The sequence below is a fragment of the Balaenoptera borealis genome (assembly GCF_965194805.1).
Source record: "Balaenoptera borealis genome assembly, chromosome: 3".
Lineage (NCBI taxonomy): Eukaryota > Metazoa > Chordata > Mammalia > Artiodactyla > Balaenopteridae > Balaenoptera > Balaenoptera borealis.
In genome coordinates this window covers 124232729-124257784 of record NC_138866.1, presented here as the reverse complement: position 1 = coordinate 124257784, position 25056 = coordinate 124232729, and the positions used below count along the sequence as shown (strand labels likewise).

The following is a 25056-nucleotide window of genomic DNA, read 5'->3' as shown; positions in this document are numbered from 1 at the left end:
GCGAAAGAAAAGCCAGAGCATTCTCTGAGCAGGACTTTAAACATTTACAATAATATCAAACTATCTGTTAGCATAAGAGGCCATACTGTCTCAAAGCAGCCCCTCCTTCTCCACTTCCCTCTCTTTTATAGACACAAAGTCCTATCAGTCCTATGACAAAACCTTAAAATGAAATGGAAAATTAAATTAACTTCAGCCAACTAAATATGTTCAGCAGGTTCAGGTTTAAGTCAGGTCTGCTTTTGACACACAAGCTATGATTTTCGGAAGACTGGAATATATTTAAGATAATATCCATGCTTTGTGGCCATGCTTTTTTAACTCTCAATTTGCCAATCTAGTTCCCTTATCTTAACAACTAGATTATGTTGATTAGGCTGGTGGCAACATTCATGTTTACAATTTTGCCTAAAACACAGAGCCTTCCATGAACAACACAGGCAAAGATAAAATAATAAATTAACTTTCACTCCTTTTTTTCAATTTTCTCTCTTCCTTTACAAAGATAGGCATATTTCTGGTAATAGCTTTAAAGCTGTGGAAAGGCTTTATTATATATTTTATTACAGAACTAGAAAATTTCAAAAAATAACTGTTTGGAACCACAAATAATTAAAAAGAAACATAATAATAACCCCATAAAAAAGCATTCTGGTGCCTGTTAGAATTTTTCCTCAAATTACAAAATGTAGCTCTCCACACTTTCCAATGATTGTTATGTTAGCCATGAATTTCTATGATTTCAGCTGAATATACTTTGATACAATTTTCCTTCTTAAGACATGGTCATGGCTCATTTTTTCTTCAATAGTTCTGTCATTTCAGGAATAACCTGCAAATTAAAAAAAATAGAAGTAATTAAGCAACTTGAGTCTTCATTGTGATATGGTCACAGCTCCTTAAGAAGTAAAAAGAGGCCAAAAGAAACAATGTGAATCACTACGGAGGTACAAAGTGCCCCCTTCTCTCCCCCACCCAGGAACTCCCTGTTTGCCCATAGTCTCTCTTCCCATCCATGGGGAAACGATAAACCTTGGGAGGGAGAGGTCACCTGGGACACATGGCTGGCAGGGCCAAAGCCCACTCATGGCCTAGGAGCCTTTCTGACACAACCCCAAACCTCAGAAAGGCACCACAGAAAATAGGAAGTCCGACTTTTCTCTGCGCTGAGAATAGTGTATATTTTTCACCTTCGTGTTTCCTAGCAGTCTTCCTCCCCTCACTGCATTCCTGCCCTTCCTTCAAAGTCCACACCAGAGTCTCTTGCTTAGTCACGACTCCTGTCAACCTCCTCTAGTACTTGTTTTCTCATTGTTCATTCATTCATTCATCATTCATTTAACAAACACTGCGGCTGTTGTTCCTCAGCACATGTTACTATCTTCTGGCACGTAAAAATGAGCTGCATGCTGAACATTACCCATCATCACTCTTTATTAAAATCAAGACCTTGTGCTGATGCAGTGGTTGGTCAGCAGACACAGTAAGAAACCACAGTGAGGGAAACTGACCGAGTTGGCTCCCACTTTAAAAAGGATTAATTACTAACCCTTGGTCTTGGCAGTTTAGTGGCTGCAACTGGAGCTTTTGGTGTGGAGCTGCTTTGTAACAGCCTGGACAACAGAGGAGGGCTACGTGTGGGGACTGCAGGGGAATGTCACACAGAGCCCACCTAAAAACTAGCTGAGCTACTCGTGTAAAATATCAATTACTCAGTCTTCCAAGGGGCTGTCGACTGCCCTAGCTCACAAAGATCCCAGCTGAACTCGCCACTGATGAATATAGCCTCTCAATTATTTAAGAGAGTTACATTTCCATTAGGTGGAAATAATGTGTTCGTACAAAATTTATTAAGGAAATTGTTGACATGTTGTTCCTTCCGAATGTCACTTTGTCTCCAGCCTATTAAAAGGCCCATGTTTACCATGGAGCCAGGAGGCATTAGCTCAGGGGCAGCATTAAGTGCTGGCACCATTTCTCCCAGCTTTTCTTGGTGGAGAGACCATGAGCTTATGCCAGTCACACAGATGACATGCTAAATGAGCTTCATGTGGGACCTACGTGTTTCATGAAAAATAGGCTAGAGCCCAACTTCTTTTAAATAAAACATTAATTTGGTTTAGAACAGTTTTTAAAAACCTTACAGAATGTCCCCCTGCCACACTCCCCAAAAAAGAGTTGAAGGGTCTTTCTCTCTCCATCCTCTACATCCTTTTTATTAGATCAACCTCAGACTTTCCAAGCATACCACACAATGCCTTAGTTAGGAAAAAGAACATGTCAACTCAGTTTACTGAGTATCTTGATGGTCTTAGCACACTGAAAGATCTGGATTCTTACTTTTATTCTATTTTAGATACTGCAGAGGCAGTTCCCTATTCAGTAAGACCAAATGAGAGTGAATTTATGTTTAAAATACGATAATCTACTGATATAAGTCACAGCACAACTATATTTCACTCATTTACCTAGTATTTCCTCAGGATAAGCACTATGGGAGATAAAGAAGTTCAGGCCTGATTCCTGGCCATGAGGAGTTCCACTCACTATTTGGAGAGAAGAGCCAGAGGCCTATGAACAACCCGGTTAGAAATGTGCTCATCTTCCACTGTAATGTAAGAGGATGAGAAGAACGGCACTAAAAGCTCCAAAAGCTCCAAATTCAGGAGTCCTGAGGAAAGCTGAGACTGGTGCGGACTAAGAAAAATCAGGACATTACCATGGAGAAGAAAAAGATACTGAGCAAAAAAATAAGGAGGCAAACAGAGATAAACAATGCAGGTTCCAGAGACAGTAAAGGGATTAGAATGACTCCAGTGAATGACTATGCTGGGAAGAGGTGAAAAAGGTTTAAAAAGACAGGAGGTATGCCAAGTCTAATCAATGAGAACACAATAGTCTCTCCAATGGAGATGGACAACTGGATATCCACACATACAAAAGAATGATGTTGGGTTGGACCTTCACCTCACACCATATACAAAAATTAATTCAACATGGATCCACAACCTAATTATAAGAGCGAAAACCATAAGACTCTTGGATCATGACAACGGATTCTTAGATATGACATCCAAAACATAAGCAACAAAAGAAAAAAATAGATGAACTGGCCTTTATCAAAATTAAAACCTTTTGTCATCAAAGGACATTATCAAGAAAGTGAAAAGACAACCTACAAAATGGGAGAAAATACTTAGAAATCATATGTCTGACAAGGGTTTAACATCCAGAATATATGAAGAAATCTTACAACTCAGCAACAAAAAGACAAACAATTCAATTAAAAAATGGACAAAGGACTTGGATAAACATTTCTCTAAAGAAGATATACAAATGGCCAAAAAGCACACATGAAAAATGCTCAATATCACTGGTCATCAGAAAAATGCAAATCAAAACCAAAATGAGATACCACTTCACAACCATTAGGATGGCTATAATAAAAGACAATAACAAGTGTAAGCCAGTGTATGGAGAAACTGGGGCCCTTGTATATTTGGTAGGAATGTAAAATGAGGCAGCCACTTTGTAAAACAGTCTGACAGTTCTTCAAAATGTTAAACATAGAGTTATAAAGTAAACCAGCAATTCCATTCCTAGATATATATCCAAACAAGATGAATCAGTGCACAAAAACTCATACATGAATGCTCATGGCAGCATTACTTACAACAGACAAAACGTGGAAACAACTCAAAAGTCTATCAACTGATGAATGGATAAACAGATTGTGGCATATCCATATGATGGCTATTACTTGGCAATAAAAAGGAATAAAGTGCTGATACATGCTACAACATGGTGAACCTTTAAAACATTATGCTAAGAAGCCAGCCACAAAAGACCATATATTACATGATTCTATATCCAAGACTGGCAAATGTACAGAGACACAAAGTAGATTAGTTGTTGCCAGGGGCTGGGGAGAATGTGAATAGGGAGTGGCTGCTAATGGGTATGGGGTTTCCTCAGTGTGATGAAGATGTTCCAGAATTAGACAGAAGTGATGGCTGCATAACTCTGTGAATATACTAAAAAAAACCCCCACTGAATTGTACGTTTTAAAAGTGTAAATTTTACAGTATATGAATTACATCTCAGTAAACCTATTATATTAAGAAAAAAACAAAGACCCCAAACTATCAGTCAGGTGGTACCCTCTGCCCTATCACTCTAACTCTGATTATGATATTTACCATTTATTAAGCACCTACTATGTAAATGTATGGTAGGAAATACAAACAGGTAGGCTAATATTTAACATAGACTATACTAGGTGCAGTATAATCTCATTTAATTCTCATTACAAGGTAGTGTAATATTTATATTATCTATGAGAAAGCTTATATTCAGAGAGATTAAATAACTTGGCTAAGATAATTTAATTAGTATGTGCCCAAGACAGAATATGAAACAAAGTTCATAATTACCATACCATGTTATTTTTGTCATATGAAGAAAAAAAAAAACTTGTCCTAACTCATATGATTGTTGGAGGGTAAAGTAAAAGGATGAATATAAGAAAATAAAATGTTATGCATATACATTTTTACTCCAGACATGATGAAATTTTGTGGACACAGTATCCCTTAGAGAATTATTAGTCTAATAGCCATATACACTTGTTATGTGTGATACAGTTTGAAATTTTTAATTTTTAAACAAAAATTTGATCTAAAAAAGTCCTTTTTACACAGCTATTATTTGACTTATGATGTTATTTTAAGATCATAATCCCAAATAGATAATAATTTTCATTCATCATTTGCATACTTGTATTTTTAAAGTTGTTATACCTTTAAATATTTGATTTGTTAAAAAAATTAATTAATTAATTAATTTATTTATTTGGCTGTGTTGGGTCTTCGTTTCTGCGTGAGGGCCTTCTCTAGTTGCGGCAAGCGGGGGCCACTCTTCATCGCGGTGTGCGGGCCTCTCACTATCGCGGCCTCTCTTGTTGCGGAGCACAGGCTCCAGACGTGCAGGTTCAGTAGTTGTGGCGTACGGGCTTAGTTGCTCCGCAGCATGTGGGATCTTCCCAGACCAGGGTTCGAACCCATGTCCCCTGCATTAGCAGGCAGATTCTCAACCACTGTGCCACCAGGGAAGCCCCTAAATATTTGATTTTTAAAGAGAGGGTGGCTCCAGTGAGAAGTATATTCACTGAACCACCCTGTCTCTTCTTCTGTCAGAATTACTATAATATTCATCTGGAATCATTCTGATTTCAACTGAGAAAACAATTTGATTTCTGTCTAGTTCTGCCTTGGCTGCTAGTCTGTCAAAGATGTGGTTCTATTTACTGCAACTTATCTAAGGTACAGGAGTAGTGGTGAACCACCCAGCTGTGGTACCTGATGAGCTGGAAAGGCAGAGTGATGAGAAAACGAACAGAAATCAGAAGCCTGGCTTAGCTGTGCCAATAACTTGCTGAGCAGCTTCCCCAAATCACATCTCTCTGGGACACAGACAACTTAAGAAGAACACACCCTGCATGTTACTCATATAGTAATAAATGGGAGGCTGCAACTCAAGCAGAATTTTTAGTATCTTCTTTACTAGTTTTTCCCCAAACTGCATTTTTAAGGACTGATTAACTTTCTCACTTTGTATTAATCAAAGGCGTATATAACTGTACTTCAGAACTTCTGAGCAGCATGAGATAGACACTACCGTAATTCTAGCTAAAGGCAAATAAAAATTATGTCTTACTCCAAATAGTCTCCCTATAGTCAAATGTGGACTTCTTAAGGGAAGGAAGATGATACTCCAAACAAATGGCAGCCAAAAGAAAGTGTAGCTACACTCATATCAGACAAAAAGACTTCAAGACAAAAAAATTAACAAGAGACAAATTGGACAATGTATAATGAAAAAGGGACAATTCATAAGAAGACACAACTTATTAACATATGTGCACCTAACAGAGGAGCACCAAAATATATAAAACAACTATTAACAGACCTACAGGGAGAAACTGACAGCAACACAGTAATAGTAGGAGATCCTACTTACATCAACCAATAGATAATTCAGACAGAAAGTCAATAAGGAAAGAGCAGCCTTAAATGAAACGTCAGATCTGATTTGATAGATTTGTACAGAACAGGCCATCCAAATGCAGCAGAATACACATTCTTCTCAAGTGCACATGGAATTTTCTCAAGGATAGACCATATGTTGGGACACAAAACAACTCTCAATACATTTAAGAAGACTGAAATCATATCAAGCATCTTTTCTGATCATAATGGTATGAATCTAGAAATCAACTACACGAAGAAAGCTGGAAAAAATCATAAAAATGTGGAGAATGAACAACATGCTACTGAACAACTGTTGGGCCCATGAGGAAATCAAAGGAGAAATAAAAAATTACCTGAAGACCAAAGAAAATGAAAATATGACATACCCAAATCTATGGGGTGGAGCAAAAGCAGTACTGAGAGGGAAGCTTATAGCAACACAGGCCTACTTCAAGAAACAAGAAAAATCTCAAATAAACAATCTACTCTCACACCTAAAGGAACAAGAAAAAGAACAAACAAAGCCCAAAGCCAGTAGAAGGAAGGAAATAATAAAGATCAGAATAAATGAAATGGAGACTAAAAGATGATAGAGAAGATCAGTGAAACTAAGAGCTGATTCTTTGAAAAGATAACCAAAATTGACAAACTATTAGCTAAACTCACCAAGAAAAAAAGAAGGCTCTGATAAATAAAATCAACAAAAGAGGAGAAATAACAATGGGTACCACAGAAATACAAAGGATTATAAGAGAATATTATGAACAGCTATATGCCAACAAACTGGACAACCTAGAAGAAATGGACAAATTCTTAGAATCATACAATTTTTCAAGACTAAATCATGAAAAATAGAGAATGTGAATAGACCAGTCACTAGTACAGAGACTGAAACAGTAATCAAAAGCTCCCCAGAAAACAAAAGTTCAGAACCAGATGGCCTCACAGGTGAATTCTACTAAATATTCAAAGAAGATTTAATACCCACCCTTCTCAAACTATTCCAAAAAACTGAAGAGGGAACGTTTCCTAACTCATTTTATGAGGCCAACATTATCCTGATACCAAACCCAGACACAGACAACACAAAAAAAGAAAATTACAGACCAATCTCTCTGATGAATATAGATGAAAAAATCCTCAACAAAATATTAGCAAACCAAATACAACAATACATTAGAAGGATCACACACCATGATCAAGTGAGATTTATTCCAGGAATGCAAGAATGGTTCAACATCTGCAAATCAATTAACGTGACATATAACATTAACAAAATGAAGGACAAAAACCATATGATCATCTCAACAGATGCAGAAAAAGCACTTGACAAGATTCAACATCCATTTATGGTAAAATCTCTCAATAAAGTGGGTGCAGAAGGAATGTACTTCAACAAAATAAAGGTCATATGTATAAAACCCACGAACAACACACTTAGTGGTGAAAAACCAAGTTATCCCTCTAAAATCAGGAACAAGACAAGGATGCCCACTCTCACCACTCTTATTCAACACAGTACTGGAAGTCCTAGCCAGAGCATTTAGGCAAGAAAAAGAAATAAAAGGCATCCAAATTGGAAAGGAAGAAGTAAAAATGTCACTATTTGTGGATGACATAATTTGATATATGGAAAACCCTAAAGATTCCACCAAAAATCTATTAGAAGTAATAAATGAATACAGCAAAGCTTCAGGGTACAAAATCAACATACAAAAATCTGCTGCGTTTCTACATACTGCCAATGAACTAGCAGAGAGAGAAATTAAGACAACAATCCTGTTTACAATCACAACAAAAAGTATAAAATGCCCAGTAATATATCTAACCAAGGAAGTGAAAGACCTGTATAATGAAAACTGAAAGACACTGTTGAAAGAAACTGAAGAAGACATAAATAAATGAAAAGATATTCCATGCTCATAGACTGGAAGAATTAACATTGTTAAAATGTTGATACTGCCCAAAGCAATCTACAGATTCAATGCAATCCCTATCAAAATTCCAAGGACATTTTTCACAGAAATAGAACAAAAAATTCTAAAATTTACATGGAACATAAAAGACCCCAAAAACCAAAGCAATCCTGAGGAAAAAGAACAAAGCTGGAGGTATCCCATGCTCTGATTTCAAATTATATAACAAAGACGTAGTAATCAAAAAAGCATGGTATTGGCACAAAAACAGATACACAGACCAGTGGAAGAGAATAGAGAGCCCAGAAATAAACCCACACATATACAGAAAATTAATTTACAATGAAGGAACAAAGAACATACAATGGAGAAAGAACAGTCTCTTCAATAAATGGTGCTGGGAAAACTGGACAGCCACAGGCAAAAAAATGAAAATAGACCATGCCCCACACAAAAATCAATTCAAAATGGATCAAAGACTTGAATGTAAGACCTGAAACCATAGTACTCTTAGAAGAAAACATAGGCAGTATGCTCTTTGATATTAGTCTTAGCAACATCTTTCCAGATATGTCTCCTCAGGCAAGGCAAACAAAAGCAAAAAATAAACAAATGGCAAACTAAAAAGCTTCTGCATGACAAAGGAAATCATTGATAAAATGGAAAGACAACCTATGAAACAAGAGAAGATATCTGCAAATCATATATCCAATAAGGGGTTAATATCCAAAATATGTAAAGAATTCATACACCTCAACAACAACAAAACAAACACCCTGATTAAAAAATGGGCAGAGGTGCTCCGCAACAAGAGAGGCCGCGATAGTGAGAGAGGCCCGCGCACCGCGATGAAGAGTGGCCCCCGCTTGCCACAACTAGAGAAAGCCCTCGCACAGAAATGAAGACCTAACACAGCCATAAATAAATTAATTAATTAATTAAAAAAAAAAATGGGCAGAGGAGCTGAATAGACATTTTTCCAAAGAAGACATATGGATGGCCAACAGGCACATGAAAAGATGTTCAACAGCACTAATTATTAGGGACTTGCAAATCAAAACCTCATTTCTGTTAGAATGACTATTATCAAAAAGGCAAGAAATAACAAGTGTTGGTGAGGAAGTGGAGAAAAGGGAACCCTCCTGCACTGCTGATGGGAATGTAAATTGGTGCAGCCACTATGGGAAAAAGTATGGAGATTCCCAAAAAAATTAGGAATAGAACTACCACATGAACCAGCTATCCCACTCCTGCGTTATTTATCCAAAGAATACAAAAACACTAACTTGAAAAGATATACGGGTATTTAAAATGACCCGTATACAAGGACCTACTGCATTGCACAGGGAACTCTGTTCAATGTTATGTGGCAGCCTGGATGGGAGGGAACTCTGGGGGAGAATGGATACATGTATATGTATGGCTGAGTTGCTTTGCTGTGCACCTGAAACTATCACAACATTGTTAATCGGCTATACTCCAATATAAAACAAAAAGTTTTTAAAAGTTTTAAAATAAAAGAAAAGATATATGGGGACTCATAGGTTCACTGCAGTATATTTACAACAGCCAAGATAGGGAAACAACCTAAGTGGCCATCAAACAGTGCATGGATAAAGAAGATGTGGTGTATACATATACAATGGAATACTATTCATCCATATAAAAAGATGAAATCTTGCCATTTGTGACAACATGGATGGACCTTGACGGTATTATGCTAAGGAAATAAATCAGAAGGAGGAAGACAATTTCACTCACGTGGAATATAACCCCCCCCCCCACCAAAACAAAGTAAATGAACACACCAAATAAAAACAAACACGCAGAATCAGAGAACAGAATAGTGGTTACCAGAGGGGAAGGGGCTTGGGGGAGGGTGCAATGAGTAAAGGGGATCAACGGTATGGTGATAAGTGGAAACTAAATTTTTGGTGGTCAGCATGCTGTAGGGTATACAGAAGTAGAAATATAATGTTGTACACATGAAACTTATATAATGTTATAAAACTATGTTATCTCAATAAAAAATTTTTTCAAAAAATTTTTAAAAGTGCGCTTCTTAAAACACCAAAAAAAGCTTGAGAATCTCAGGTTGGAAATCAGCTGACTGGATGATCTTTGAGGTCCCTTTCCACTTTTACTGTCCTAGGACTCTCAATGAGATATCTCTTTGATCATGTGCATGCGCACAAACACACACACACATACAATACAGATACATACACTCTCTCATGTTAAACCTGGGAGTAGCCCTTAATGCAAGAGGCACAATGTGTGGGACACCACTGCATCTATCATTGCTACAAAGATAGCAGTGATATCCTGCCTTGAGGCAGGAGCATCTTTGTAGCAATGATAGATGCAGTGGTGTCCCACACAGTATGAACATCACAAATTTCCGACTGTCTAACATTTCATTCTTTTATCCAGTAAGCCCCACATGTGAGTAGCAATATACAGTACACAAGCAGACAGAAAAACATAACTTAAAATAAACAAAATTACTTATAGATTTACTCAAATATTCTCTTGAGGAAAAATAAAAGGTAACTACAGTAGATGCCTGTCTGCAAACATATCAACATGATACATGGTTAAGGTTCAGAAAGTGTTTGCTTTCATTTTTAAATTAAAAGGTCTTTATCCCTTTATCTGTATCTCACTGGAACTAAATGCTTTCTACTTGAACAAAGGTATTATTATACAGAAATACAAAAACATTTATCTTTTTCATACTAACTTTTCCTCCCACTGGGATATCTTGGTCAAATGACTGCCACTGTTTGTTCTTACATAGTTAGGCCAGGTCACAGGAGCAGCTAACCTACCTAAACCCTAAATTTCAGATACAGAACCCCAGGATCACAGAAGAGGGGGTGTATTTTTCCCATGCAAGATATAGGCTCTTTTGGGAGGGGGGGTTCCATGGGGAAAGCTGTCCTATGCTGACCCAGGATAACAGCCCCAATTCTAGTCTCTCCATGAAGTCTGGACCATTACTGAATAATTGTGAGCATTTGAAGGGCCCATCTTTCACTGAGCATGAACATACACTTCAAAATACAGATGTGCTCTCAAAGTGCACTCATTAGTTCATCTGGATCATAAACAGTGCTGGAGAAGCCATGGTAATGGGCCAGTCCTCTTGCTGGGGAGACCACCCCTGGCTCTGTTCTCAGGTTGCAGCCTCTCCATTAAGGCCCACAGTAGCTCATTATACTTCTATGTGAGGGGTTCCTCACTCGAGTAAACCCAGGGTTGGATGCTACTTTCAGAGCCTCAATTCCTGCACGAGTGATTTCTGCACAAGGTAACCTGGAAGCTAGTAGACAGGCCCTGAGGGACAAAAAGAGGCCAGGCCATGCATAAGCTATGACCTTTAAATGTGGCCAAATGAATATCAGGTGCTCAACAATATCACTAAAGTAATTCTCTCATGGAGAGGGCAAATACAGGGGTGGTAGCAGGGTAGAAAGAACACTCAAAAAAACGAGGAGTGCGAGGAGTGGGAAATAAGTGTCCTTCTCTACAGCTGTCACTGTTAGGAAGGCCTTTGACTCTCAAACACAGCAAGCAGAGCATACTTGCTGAGTAGATAAAGTGGACTTGAGTGCCCACTCATCCCATGAAAAGCTATAGCATCACTAGTAAATCTCTGAATGAGGGGTTACGATGTGAATTTCTTTAAGGTACCTGCCAAATATGGTTCTAGGTTATAATTACTTGAGTCATTTCACACTGTATACTAACTTGGCATATGAGATGCCAAGAGCCATGTGGATGTTTGAAAGACGATATGGACTTCTTAAGGGGAAAGTTACAATGCTCTATATAACATCATATATTAAGCAGAACAACTCTTCACTTTAAGTAGTTCAAAATTGCGTATATTAATATATACATACACAGACAGACACAGATACACAAACACACAATGTTTTCCTATAATAGCTTCCTCCCTGACCAACTCCTGGAGGTTGTTGGATGACAACCTAGATAACAGCCATCACTCTCAAGGCCAACTTACCTTAAATAAATCTGCAACTATTCCATAATCTGCCACTTGAAAAATTGGAGCTTCTGGGTCTTTGTTAATAGCCACAATTGTCTGTGAAACAAAAAGAAAGAGTTTGGCCTTTATAAGAAAACATACCACACAGATTGATGGTTCTATTCTAACTTCCCTAACAACAAATTTGTATTCTTAAAAATGTCTACCAAATAAGATTAGTTTGATTAATTTATGCCAATGTTGTAAGTTTAGAAATTTCTGGATTGGAACATAACAAGATTATCTCCCACCCCCACCACTAGCCCATTGCAGTATTAAAAAGGTTTTAAATCATTATTTTTTAAAGTTCTTTTTTTACTTATGAAAAAAAATGTTTTAGGTAAGTAACAAATCAGAGGAGAGGATTCTGGGAAGATAGCCAAGTAGGAAGCATTGGGAATCTGTCTCCTCACCTACACTACAACTGAACTGGCAGAATCTTTCTAATGTAACCATTTTGGAACTTTGGAATCTATTAAAGGTTTGCAACTTCCAGGGGAAGACTTGCATGGTAAACTGTAGCTCTTAGCAAAATAGTTGCTACCCACCCCCCAACTCCCAGCCCTAGTGGCAGGCAGCTGTGCGCATGTCCCTGGGGCAGCTTTCACACAGCTTACAGGAGCCAGAGTGGGCAAAAAGGACCCTGTTCTCCAAATATTGAGGATCTGCGCTTTGATCATGGAATGCTGCTTCTGACCACAAAGGTGCAAAGAGGACAGTGGCTACTGCTGTTGTACCTTAACCATCATTGTTCATGCCTTCCCCCCCCCAGTCAAAGTTATTTCCAGGAGATTTAAAGGATCAGTGCTCTTCATTTTTCTCTTTTTCCCCTTTTGGGAGCCAGACATTAAAAAGCAAATGCAGGCCTTCCCTGGTGGTGCTGTGGTTGAGAATCTGCCTGCCAATGCAGGGGACACGGGTTTGAGTCCTGGTCTGGGAGGATCCCACATGCCACAGAGCAAATGGGCCCATGAGCCACAATTACTGAGCCTGCGCGTCTGGAGCCTGTGCTCCGCAACAAGAGAGGCCGCGATAGTGAGAGGCCCGCGCACTGCGATGAAGAGTGGCCCCCGCTTGCCACAACTAGAGGAAGCCCTCGCACAGAAACAAAGATCCAACACAGCCATAACTAACTAACTAAATTAATTAATTAATTAATTAATTTTTTAAAAAAGTCTACTATTAAAAAAAAAAAAAAAAAGCAAATGCATATCAGGAGAAAACTACAAAGTGACCACACATGCCCAGGGAAAGGCACAGGCTCTGAAAAGACCCAAGAAGACAGCAAGTTTATACCTCAGGTTAATACTTGGCACAGAGACAGCCTACAACAATCAAAAAAAAACAGAACAATAATAAGCAAAAACAATAACAAAAAACCCAGCAAACCTGGGGAAAAAGGAAAACCTGATTTCCAGAGATACCACATTATTAGATTCAAGCGTCCAGTTTTCAACAAAAAAAATCACAAGGCATACAAAGAAACAAAAAAGTATGGCCCATTCAAAGGAAAAAAAAAATCAACAGAAACTCTTCCTGAAAAAGACCTGATGGCAGACCTACTAGACAAAGACTTTAAAACAGTCATCTTACAGATGCTAAAAGAACTAAAGGAAGATGAGGAGGTCAAGAAAACAATGTGTGAACAAAATGGAAATAGTGATAAAGAGAAAACCCAAAATGAAACCAAAAAGACATTCTGGAACTGAAAAGTACAAAAACTGAAATGAAAAATTCACTAGAGGGATGCAAAGGCAGACTTGATCATGCAGGAGAATGAATCAGCAAATTTGAAGACAGGATGATGGAAATTAACAAGCTTGAAGAACAGAAAGAAAAAAGATTTAAGAAAAGTGAACAGAGCCTAAGGCACCTGTGGACCACCATTAAGAGAACCAAAATACCTACGGTGGGAGTCCCAGAAAGAGAAGAGAGAGAAGAGGGCAGAGAGGATATTTAAAGAAATAATGGCTGAATATTTAAAGAAATAATTTGATTAGAGACATGAATAGAAACAGCCAAGAAACTCAAAAAACTTCAAGTAAGATGAATTCAGAGATCCACATCGAGACACAAAATCACACTTTCAAAAGCTGAAGATAAAAAGAGAATCTTGAAAACAGAAAGAGAGAATTGATTTGCTACACACAAGGAATCCTCAATAAGACTATCAGCAGATTTTCCATCACAAACTTTGGAGGCCAGAAGGTAGTAAGCTGATATATTCAAAGTGCTAAAAGAAAAAAACTGTCGATCAATAATCCTATATCCATCAAAACTGTCCCTCCAGTGACTTCTGCAGAAATTGAAAAACTCATCCTAAAATTCATATGGACTCTCAAGGGACCCTAAATAGGACCAATGAAATAGGGAGCCCAGGACCAATGAAGAGGGAGCCCAGGAATAAACCCTCACATATATGGTCAAATGATTTTTGACAAGGGTGTCAAGATCATTCAATGGGGAAAGGATAGCCTTTTCAAAAATGGTGTTGGGAAAACTGGATATCCACATACAAATAAATGAAGTTGGCCCCTTACCTAAACACTATATACAAAAACTAACTCAAAACAGATCAAAGATTTAAACACTAGACCTAAAACTACAAAACTCTCAGATGAAAAACATAGGGCAAGAGCTGCATGATGTTGGTTTTGGCAATGATTTCTTGGATATGACATCAAAGGTATAATAGGCAATAAAAAAACAGACAAATTGAACTTCATGGAAATTTAAAATTTTTGTGGATCCAAAGGCACTATCAACAGAGTAAAAAGATAATCCAGAGAATGGGAGAAAATATTTTCAAATCATATATCTGATAAAGGAATTTTTAAAATTAATTAATTAATTTGTTTTTGGCTGTGTTGGGTCTTCATTGCTGCATGTGGGCTTTCTCTAGTTGTGGTGAGCGGGGGCTACTCTTCGCTGTGGAGCACGGGCTTCTCATTGCAGCGGCTTCTCTTGTTGCAGAGCGTGGGCTCTAGGCACGCAGGCTTCAGTAGTTGTGGCACGTGGGCTCAGTAGTTGTGGCTCGCGGGCTCTAGAGCGCAGGCTCAGTAGTTGTGGTGCACAGGCTTAGTTGCTCCATGGCCTGTGGGAGCTTCCCGGACCAGGGCTCGAACCCATGTCCCCTGCATTGGCAGGCAGATTCTTAACCACTGTGTCACCAAGGAAGTCCCATGATAAAGGATTAATATACAGAATATATTCAAAAACCTACTAAACTCAACAACAAAAATAACAAACTGCCCGATTCAAAAACTGGGTGAATGACTTCCATAGCCACTTCTCCAAAGAAGATATACAAATGGCCAATAAGCACATGAAAAAATGCTCAACATCACTGATCATTAGGGAAATGCAAGTCAAAACTACAATACGATACTACCTCAGATCCATCAGGATGGCTACTATCAAAAAAACAGACAAGTGCTGACAAGGGTATGGAAAAATTGGAACCCTTGTGCATTGTTGGCGGGAATGTAAACTGGTACAGTTGCTGTGGAAAACATTATGGAGGTTCCTCAAAAAATTAAAAATAGAATTACCATATGATCCAGCAATTCCACTTCTGGATGTATACCCAAAAGAATTGAAAACAGGGCCTTGAAAACACATTTGTACACCCATGTTCATAGCACCCTTACTCACAAAGGCTAAAACTTGGAAGCAACCCGAATGCCCGTAGATGGATGAATGGATAAGCAAAATGTGATGCATACATACAATGGAATATTATTAGCCTAAAAATGAAGGAAATTCTGACACATGCTGCATGGGTTATCCTTGAGGACATTATGCTAAGTGAAATAAGCCAGTCAGAGAAAGAGAAATACCAAATGATGATTCTACTTAAAAGATGTACTTAGAATAGTCAAAATCACGGAGACAAAAAAATAGAACTGTGGTCGCCAGGATCTGGAGAGTGTGGGGGGAGACTGGGACGTTACTGTTTAATGGGTATGGAGTTTCAGTTTTACAAGATGAAAAGAGTTCTGGAGTTGGATGGTGGTGATGGGTGCACAACATTATGAATGTATTTAATACCACTGACAGTGTGTACACATCTAATTTTACACTTAAAAATTGTTAAGATGGTAAATTTTATGTGTATTTTACCATGCAAAAAAAATTAAGCGCAGTGTACTAAAAAATTTAAATTTTCTGTATATAAATTATACCTCAATAATCTGACTTAAACCAAACAAACCAAATATAACTGGAAAGTTTTGCAGTTCATCGAAAAATTTTAGATATATTGAATGAAAACCATGGATGAAAAATTAATTAACTTATTTTATATTTGGAGTGTTTTATGCAATAAGACAGAAGTCTACTTTATAAAATCATCATGAGATACATATTAGAGTCAATCCTCAGCTTATTTCACTTATAAAATGATTAGTATTTTCTATCTCCTATTAACAAGTATATACATTTAAACTTGTGACTATAAATGTTAGATTTCAACTTAAAAAAAGTAACAAATCCATATCCTAATTCCTAATCCATATCCTAATCCTAATAGGCTTTGTAGCTCACTATTTATGCTCCATGTACTGCATTCAATTTAGTATTTTAAAATTACTATTCTGGGTCTATGTGAGAATAGAAAAGTTAACTATCTAGTCAGCCTGTTAAGTAAAGATGAACTTTAAAACAAAAAAGTTTAAGTCTTTATGTATGCAGCAAATATCAATAAATGTAATAAAGCAAGTAAATTACTACATCTCCTACAAAAACTACCACAAGTTCCTCTTATCTCCTATAAAATTTTTAAGTGTAAAAGGTTATAATGACAGATCAGTAACAGATTAAGGAGAAATAGTCACTAAAAAAGGTGTTATGCTTACACAATTATTCGATTAACAACAGATTTATTTATAAGTTACAAATAGTTTGGTATTCCCCACAGATGCTTCTAACACCATTGCAATTAAAGTAAAATTAGAGTTTTGACTCTAACATGGTATTATTTTAATAAAAAGATCATAATAATGTGAATCTCTAGAAGTAAAATTAAGTACTTCCCTGCCTATTACTCCATCTCATGAAAACAGGTGGAACACCTTTTTAAAGTATTTTGATATAGTCTGACTTAAACTATAGGCTACATGACATTATGTGTAATTCCCCTAGAGGGGCCCTGAGGCAGAATATTCCAAAATATCTGAAACTGGCGCACACTGTAGTCCAGGTAACTACTGATCCAGAGAAACATGCCATATATATTAAAGTATGGTCAGAGACGATAAACAAGGGTTTCAATATGAGCCTCAAATCCAAAGTCACAAGGACAAACATTTTGAATCACAGGCATTGATTTGCATCGAGGTGTTTCTCTTCTGGGAATATGTAGCCTGCTTCACAGCTACTAGCAGAGATTTATTTAATTAACGATGGTTAATGATTTTCCTGGAGGCCACCTAGTCAAACATCTGACAGTTCAATCATCTGAAAGCTTTTTCATCCCACTATATAAAAGTTATTTGTAAAGAAAGAGCACGTAACTGTGGGAAAGGACCCACTATAGTATTTAAGAAAAAAGATTTGGGCTGTTCACAGTTTTTCAGATTACTAAAAGAATATTCCTGAATTATCAACTGTAAATAACTATGATAAAATCTTACTTGCACCTTAGAGCTCTTTTAATATGTCCTTATAAATGCATGTTCTTCTTCCTTACAGACCTTTTAAAGCACAGACTGTATTCAACCATATTAATATGTATACAGTTCCATCAAATTTCATATTCTTTCAACTAGACCACAATGCTAACTAAAACTACAGCTTATATGCAATGCAACTATCAGATTTAAATCAATCACTTAATATTCCGTTTTAGAGCTTAACCAAAATTACAACCTAAGACTGCTGTGTCTCCCACACAAGACAGTGATGGCAGGGACTATGTCTTTTTCATTTGAGCATCTCCAGCATCTAGTACAAAGTGCATATGTTTAATAAATATTTGTTGATGGGATGCAGAGACAAATTCTTGGCTCAAGTTTATTCTTATGGATTGTTCCCCAACACTGGTCTGCTTACTTCAATTATTCTTTTTGCTTTGACTATCTCGTCCATTTCTCCCAATCCAGCCCTGTTGGCATGTAATGAGAACTTTCATCAAGATCGTCTAGGCAGGTAGAGGCTTTTATTTTAGAGAAGCAGAATTCTAGATATGTCTGAACTGGCCCAGCTAAAAATATTTTTTAAGGTTGCTGGTGTTGGAGTGGTTTTTTTCCTCTAATGCAGCAATAACATTTTCCCCATTGGCACTGCTGTTTTCAGAGCTCAGTAAAGAAACCTGCCATCCAACTGTGAAATCTGACTGATTTGGGGCCAATTCATTTAGAGGTTACAAGGGGGTAGTGCATGCATCTTTTCAAGTTAGAAGTTAAACCTATTAAAAGTTTTATTACCTTTTATATCAAACTTCCATCTGAATGGATAAAAGCAGGAGTGTCAGAAGCATCTCTGACTTCACGAAAGACTAAGTTCATAATTCAAACTGTGCATTGTTATGCATGAATTAATGTGTCATATTCTGAAATATATTTTCACAGAGTCATCACACATAGAGTCCAAGTAGCAAGTTAAAATCAAGTGTTTCCTCTATACACTGTATTTTTGACAGTTACTGAGGTTTTGAGACACTCCAACCCAAAACATGTCAGTCGCAATTTAGTAACAACCCAAGAAGAGGGGCCTTGCTGAGGTATGAGGGTGGGACCGTTAGGGGACTAGGGAGAAGCAGACAGAGAATCAGGCATCAGAACCTCATAAACTAGATAAGTCAGAACCTCATCAAGTTGTTTTCACCCCACATTTTCTATCCATAGATTGTCAGAGCTGAAAGGGATCTTAGAGATCATCACCCAACACCTGCATTTGGCAGACACAGAACTGAGGTACCAATAGGACATGTCACGTGGTAAGTTGGCAGTGGAGCTGGGATTCAGGTTCACACCTCTTTCCATGACATAGCACTGCCTCTCCTACCAATGGTACATCTTCAGGCAGGGTACAGTAGCTTATTTATCTTTCAGTTCCTAGATTTGTGTTCATGTGAATGGTTCCACTACACACACTATAACTACATGGAAACATACCAGTCAAACCCAAGTTTTAAAATATGAAAACTTTTCCTCTTAGCATCTTTACTGTTGCGTAGTTACCTTGCTGTCTTTCATCCCAGCTAAATGTTGGATGGCTCCAGATATTCCTACAGCAATATAAAGTTCCTGAAACAAAAGAGACCATATCATTAGTATGTATTTATATTATATTATACCTTCCAAAGTATTTGCTATTAGCAACTCGAGTCTTACACCAAAAGTATTTTAAATAAAATAGATGCAATATGCATTACTTAAATTATGCTTTCCTCCTTCTCTGATCTCCTTAACCCATAGTCCTCATTTTCCTCTGAATTCCTATAGTAGTGGTGGTATAATAATAAATACATGGATAATGAGTTATTGAGCATTAACTATGTGTCAACCACTGTGCTAAGCATTTTACACCAACTGTTTCACTTAATCTCACAATTTCCTGTGAGGTAGCACTTTTTTGTCTACGCTACTCATTTGGATAACCACACTTCAACTCATCACTCAGTATGTAACCATTCACAATACACACACATTGTATATTAACATATAAACACATACACTTACACATATTAAAATATATTTTGACTTAATTGTTTGCCTTCTCGTGGATATTTGTGGAAGTGGTAATTAGGGTATATTTATTAAGCTTCATATTTAGAAAAACCAAAAATACAAATCAGTCTCAAGAGTCACACACACCATCTCCTTAACTAAAAAGTAACAAATTTCTCAAAGGCACAGAATGAACCTTTGCATTTCTAACGCCTAACAAATGGGTCACCGCACTGTAGTTTCTAAGTAAATGTTGATGATATTTGCATCTCTTCCTACCCCTCTGCCCCCACTAATTACAAAGGGAATGATGACTTACTGCTGCTCTCTGTCCCTTTATCTAAAAATTTTAAAGTATCCATGTTTGACAAGTAAAATTCACTATCATCATGGAAAACTGACTTAATAAGTGCTTAACTGAAAGAGCTAAGCTGCTCTAGTCTGTCTAGTAGGGATAATTAAAGCTTCAACTGAAAAGCTTTTCCCACACATAAACTGAACTAACAAGTCCTGGCTTGGGTAGGGGGTGCACCTACCATGTAACCAAAATAACACTACAATTTTGTCACAAATGACAGTAAAGTTTCTCCTCCATATGAACAACATGGAAGGCATTGAAGGTGGCTCTGTCACACTCAGTTTTATTACAGGGCAGATACTTCAAAGTCAATGACAGTGTCAGGTGGTCCCACTTTGTTTTCTGTACTGCTCATAATCTTATTTATGAGCATTGGAGCTTTTTTAAAAAGCTCTCCAGCATTGGCCCTTTCTTAAAAAGCTCCCCACGATGCTCTAATGTATAGCTAGAGCTGAGTACCAGTAAAACAGATGATCCTCAGCTCTCGTGCAGCTTGAAACCTGTAACTCGACACAGCACACTGACAGCATATCTCTGGGTCTCATCTTTAAAGGCATGAAGTGTCCATTGCTTCTAGAGCAGTAAGATACACTGTGTACCCCGGAAAGGACACAACCTAGCCCCCATTGTGAGTTAATCATCTAAAAATCTAAAATGAGCTGGGCTTGTTTTTTGATTCAACTTGCTCTATAGTTAACCATCAAAAGCCTGAAGATAAGAAAGAGCAGTTTGGCCTGAAGACACTGTGTCTTAGGGTGGAGGGTATACTGCAGAAAGTAAAATGCATGGGTGAGGATAAAAAGCAATCCCATGCTCCATGATTCTATCTTAAACATAATCCAATGTGTCAATTATGACCATACACAGTTGGACAATGCAATAAGGCCCTGTCATTATACTGTCTTACCAGACATGGACACTCACATGAGTAATAAACAAACACTACTATTTTCCATTGAAGATTTTACAGGTAACTTCAATTGATAATTTTAGCATCATTTCAGTTTATTCTGACTAGCATTTCTTTCAAGAAAGAACATTCATTAAATTATTAATCAAAATATACTTACTAAATCCTACATTCAGGAAAACCAGGCCAAAAAGTTCTAATGTAAAGATTTTTAAAGTAAGATATTTAGACAGACACTGTCTCACTAACCACTCTTTTAAGTATATTCTCAAAGCAAGTATTGGGAAGGATCAATAGTTCTGTAAATGAGTCTTTCTGACATACATGTCTTCATTAAAATTCAGCCAGTTTTAAAAGCCTCTCCATTTGCATTATAAAATGCTAATAAAAAATGTTGATTCACTCTGGCACTACACGTCAACATAAATATGATATAAATGAAATTTACTTTAAACCCCCTGAGAAATGAATACTGTTGGCTTTATCCATAAATGTCACTAAGGAAATAACAGATTCTGGGGCAAAGGAAACCAAAGGCAAGTGGTTCCAGGGTCATCCCCTCCCTTCTGACCAGCATAAATTGCCCAAATAGGTCCACATGACCAACAGGACCTTATTTTATACTAACTTGCAAACATGGTTCTCTTAATAAATATAAAAGCTTTGAAACAACAGCCCTGAACGAGTCCTGAGATTCTGGCTGCTGTCCTGAGATCTGACAGTTCTCTAAGGCAGGAAGAGAGGCTTTTTTCTTCTTTTTTGAAAAACATGTACAGGCAATTAGACTAGTGTCGTAGGATGCTTCCTCATGGTTCAGAAAGCATTTTTGTATTTCAATAATAATAATTAGTATGTACAAAACTCTCCACAGATGCTAATTTATGGAGCACTTTAGACACTGCTTCACAACATAACAAGGCAATGCCTGTCCTGAGGCACTTTCTTTCTAAATCAGATAGTAAGATAATTTGGAGAGAAAATGAGAGGCGATGTTGGAGGGGAGAACAGCAATTAAGGGTTCAAGAAGAGGTGGGATTAAAGAAAGGAACAGACACAAAAGGAAGGAGGGGTAGTCCTGGGGATAAAATCCTAGTAGCCTTTACAAAGGGAGGGAAATCTTGAAGAGTGAGAGACTAGGACAAACTACACAGCTGGTAGCAGTTTGGGTGGATCATCCTGCAATTCAAGGATGGAGACTGGTGGGAAGAAATAAAGCCACAGAGCAGTAAGAGAACCAGGGGTTATTCTGAAATATAAAGAAGGGACAGCACCTTCTTCAATACAAACAAATTCTGGCAGAAGAAAACACAAATATCTCTTCCTTTGCCAAAGCCTAAAAAAGATTACAGCTGTAGACTCATCCAAAGAACTTAGGGGCAGATGTCTAAACTACTCTAGAGTGGGCTCAGATAAAAAAAAAGAATGGGGCTTGGAAACTTCTGCATCCAGTGCGGTTAACAGAGGTTTGCAAGAGGAGCATATTATTGTGGTTTAGAACCTAGGCTCTGGAATCTGGAATTTAAATGCCAGCTCAGCCACCTAACAGACATGAGACCGTGGGCCAATTATTTAACCTCTCTATGCCTCAGCTTGCTCATCTGAAAAACTGGGATTCTAAGAATCCCCACTTCATAGGGTTACTGTAAGGCTTCAGTTCTTAGCATAAGTGTCTAGTTTCCCAAGACACAGGTGTGCCACTCATGAATTGAGATTTGCTCAAACCTCGATTTTCTCAGCCCACTGGGTGACCAGTGGACTCCTGGGGTGGTCCCAGGGCTACCATGTACAGCTGAGCAGGCTGTATACTGAACAACGCTGAAGGGAGGTATCATTCATATCATAGTCATTAAAGATCTGCATTTTATTACAATAATTTTCCAACAGATGGCAGTAAAGTAACTTGAGAAAGGGGTACTTCTTTCCTAATTCATACAAAAGAGTTGTATGGACTAGTAGAAGTGCAGGGCAGCAAGAAGCCCCTGTGGTACAAACACTGTCCTTGTCTTAAGGATGCCACAACATGGTTTTACTGTTGTTGGTACAGTTACACGTTACAGGCAATATAAAGACAACTAATTCTTTGTCCTGTGTTCTCATGAAGCTCACAGTCTAACAATGTAGGTTAAGGTAAGATAATAAAAATCTGTAATTCATTACAGGAAAAAATCAGGGTGTGATAGAGCTCTGGTCTCTTATGCAACCCCTTACTTTCTGTTCCTGCCACTGAGAAGTGGAAAGGCCTTTACAAGCAGGAAGCAGTTCGCAGGATGACAGTCCTCTGTAGTCGTTTCTATCCTCTGCCAAACAGGAGTCCACTTTTATAACCATCTGTTCCTGTTCCCTTAGTCCTTCAAACAAAATAAGCTTTTAGAAGAAGTTTTATTGATCCTAGCCTGATGATAAATCTCTATGTCTGAGAACAGAAAGACTGGAATGAAATCTTAACACTTTTACGGAAATCTAACCAACCTGTGGAATCAACATGGTCAAAGTATTCTCTGGTGGATGATTTGGGTTTTGGCTGCTTTCTTCAGAAAGTATGTGCTAACATCATTCTCCTGCTTACCCAAACCTTGTGCAGGAAATCTGGAATTCCAAGAGGTATTTATTTCTGAGTCCTGCTCTCTAGAGGATTCTGGAGCAAAAGCTAAGGAGAAAACTGTTTCTTACTTGCTCATTGTGATTTCTACCTAACGTTATTAAATCCAAGAGATATACAATATAATGTGAGCTACATAATTTAAAATTTTCTATTAGCCTCATTAAATAAAGTAAAATGAAACAGGTGAAACCAATTTTAATAATATAATCTCAATTAAGACTAGCCACATTTCAAGGGCCCAATAGCCACATGTAGCTTAGTGGTTACCGTGCTGGACAGCACAGATCCAAGATGATTTAAGAGCAAGCTAAAGAAGGGAATTCCCTGGAGGTCCAGGGCCCACTGCTGAGGGCCTGGGTTTGATCAGTGGTCAGGGAACTAAGATCCCACAAGCCATGAGGCATGGACAAAAAAATCAAAAACAAAAACAAACAAAAAACAAGCTAAAGAAGAGCCTTCTTGTAAGCTCTAAGAGGTACTGTAGAGCATAGTTTGATAGTAGACCTCAGGATAGAATGACATTAGTCTCTTGTGTCAGCTTTGCTTGTATTATCTCAGAACAAGAACATTTATAGGTTGTTCAAACTCTGTGAGAGAGAACCAAAAAGGAAAGTCAGCAGAATGACGAAGCTGAAGATGAGCATGAGAGACATGAGAGACAGCAAGATTAAACAAGGGAGCAGCCAATAGAGACACAAATAGATGACAAAAATCCATCAATTTTCAGGTACGGTAGACCATCATAGGAAAACCAAAAGCAGATGAAAATGACTGGTTTAAAACAATAAATTTATACTCTGAAATTAATTATCAAATTTTGTTCTCTAGTAAGATATTTTTTCTTAAAATTTTAGAAAAACCTGAAAAATCTATCCTGAAAAGCTCACAATTATTAAAAAAGGGTACAGGCATACCGTGGAGATTTTGAGTGTTCTAGACTACTGCAATAAAGCGAGTATCCCAATAAAGCGAGTCACAAGAAGTTTGTTTCCTAATGTATATAAAAGTATGTTTACACTCTACTGTTGCCTATTAATTGTGCAATAGCTTTATGTCTAAAAAAAACAACATACCTATCTAAATTTTAAAATACTGTATTGCTAAAAAAATGCTAACCATCATCTGAGCCTTCAGCAAGCCATAGTAGTAACACCAAAGGTGACTGATCACAGATGACCATAACAAATATAGTAAGATCAGAGACAGATGGGTTCAGATCCTGGTTCTTCCACTTAACATCTGTGTTCTCAGGTAAGTTACTTAACCTCTCAAAGGCTCAATCTCCTCATGTGTAAAATGGACATAAATACCTGCAGCTAATAAGGATTGCTGTGATTATTAAATAACAGAATGCATGTGATGTGCTCAAGATATTAGACATTAATGCTATTATTATTATTACTGAATGATCACTAAATCTTTAAAGGCATTAGACAACCAACTACCATATAAATTCCATTTTAAACTTCTTAAGTAGTTTACTATTGTAATAGTAACTATTACTATCTCAAGGCAAG

General features: G+C 37.5%; 1 protein-coding gene across 1 annotated transcript in view; it reads right to left on the bottom strand.

Moving 5' to 3' along the window:
• Positions 1-524: 524 nt before the first annotated feature.
• The window catches only part of ETFA (electron transfer flavoprotein subunit alpha), an 85980-nt gene continuing 61448 nt past the window's right edge, over positions 525-25056 (bottom strand). The window contains exons 10-12 of the mRNA XM_082387053.1: positions 19181-19246; positions 11976-12056; positions 525-832 (exon numbers count right to left, since the gene is read on the bottom strand). Coding sequence (XP_082243179.1) covers positions 794-832; positions 11976-12056; positions 19181-19246 — 186 coding nt within the window. The 3' untranslated portion in view covers positions 525-793. The remainder of the gene's footprint in view (positions 833-11975; positions 12057-19180; positions 19247-25056) is intronic.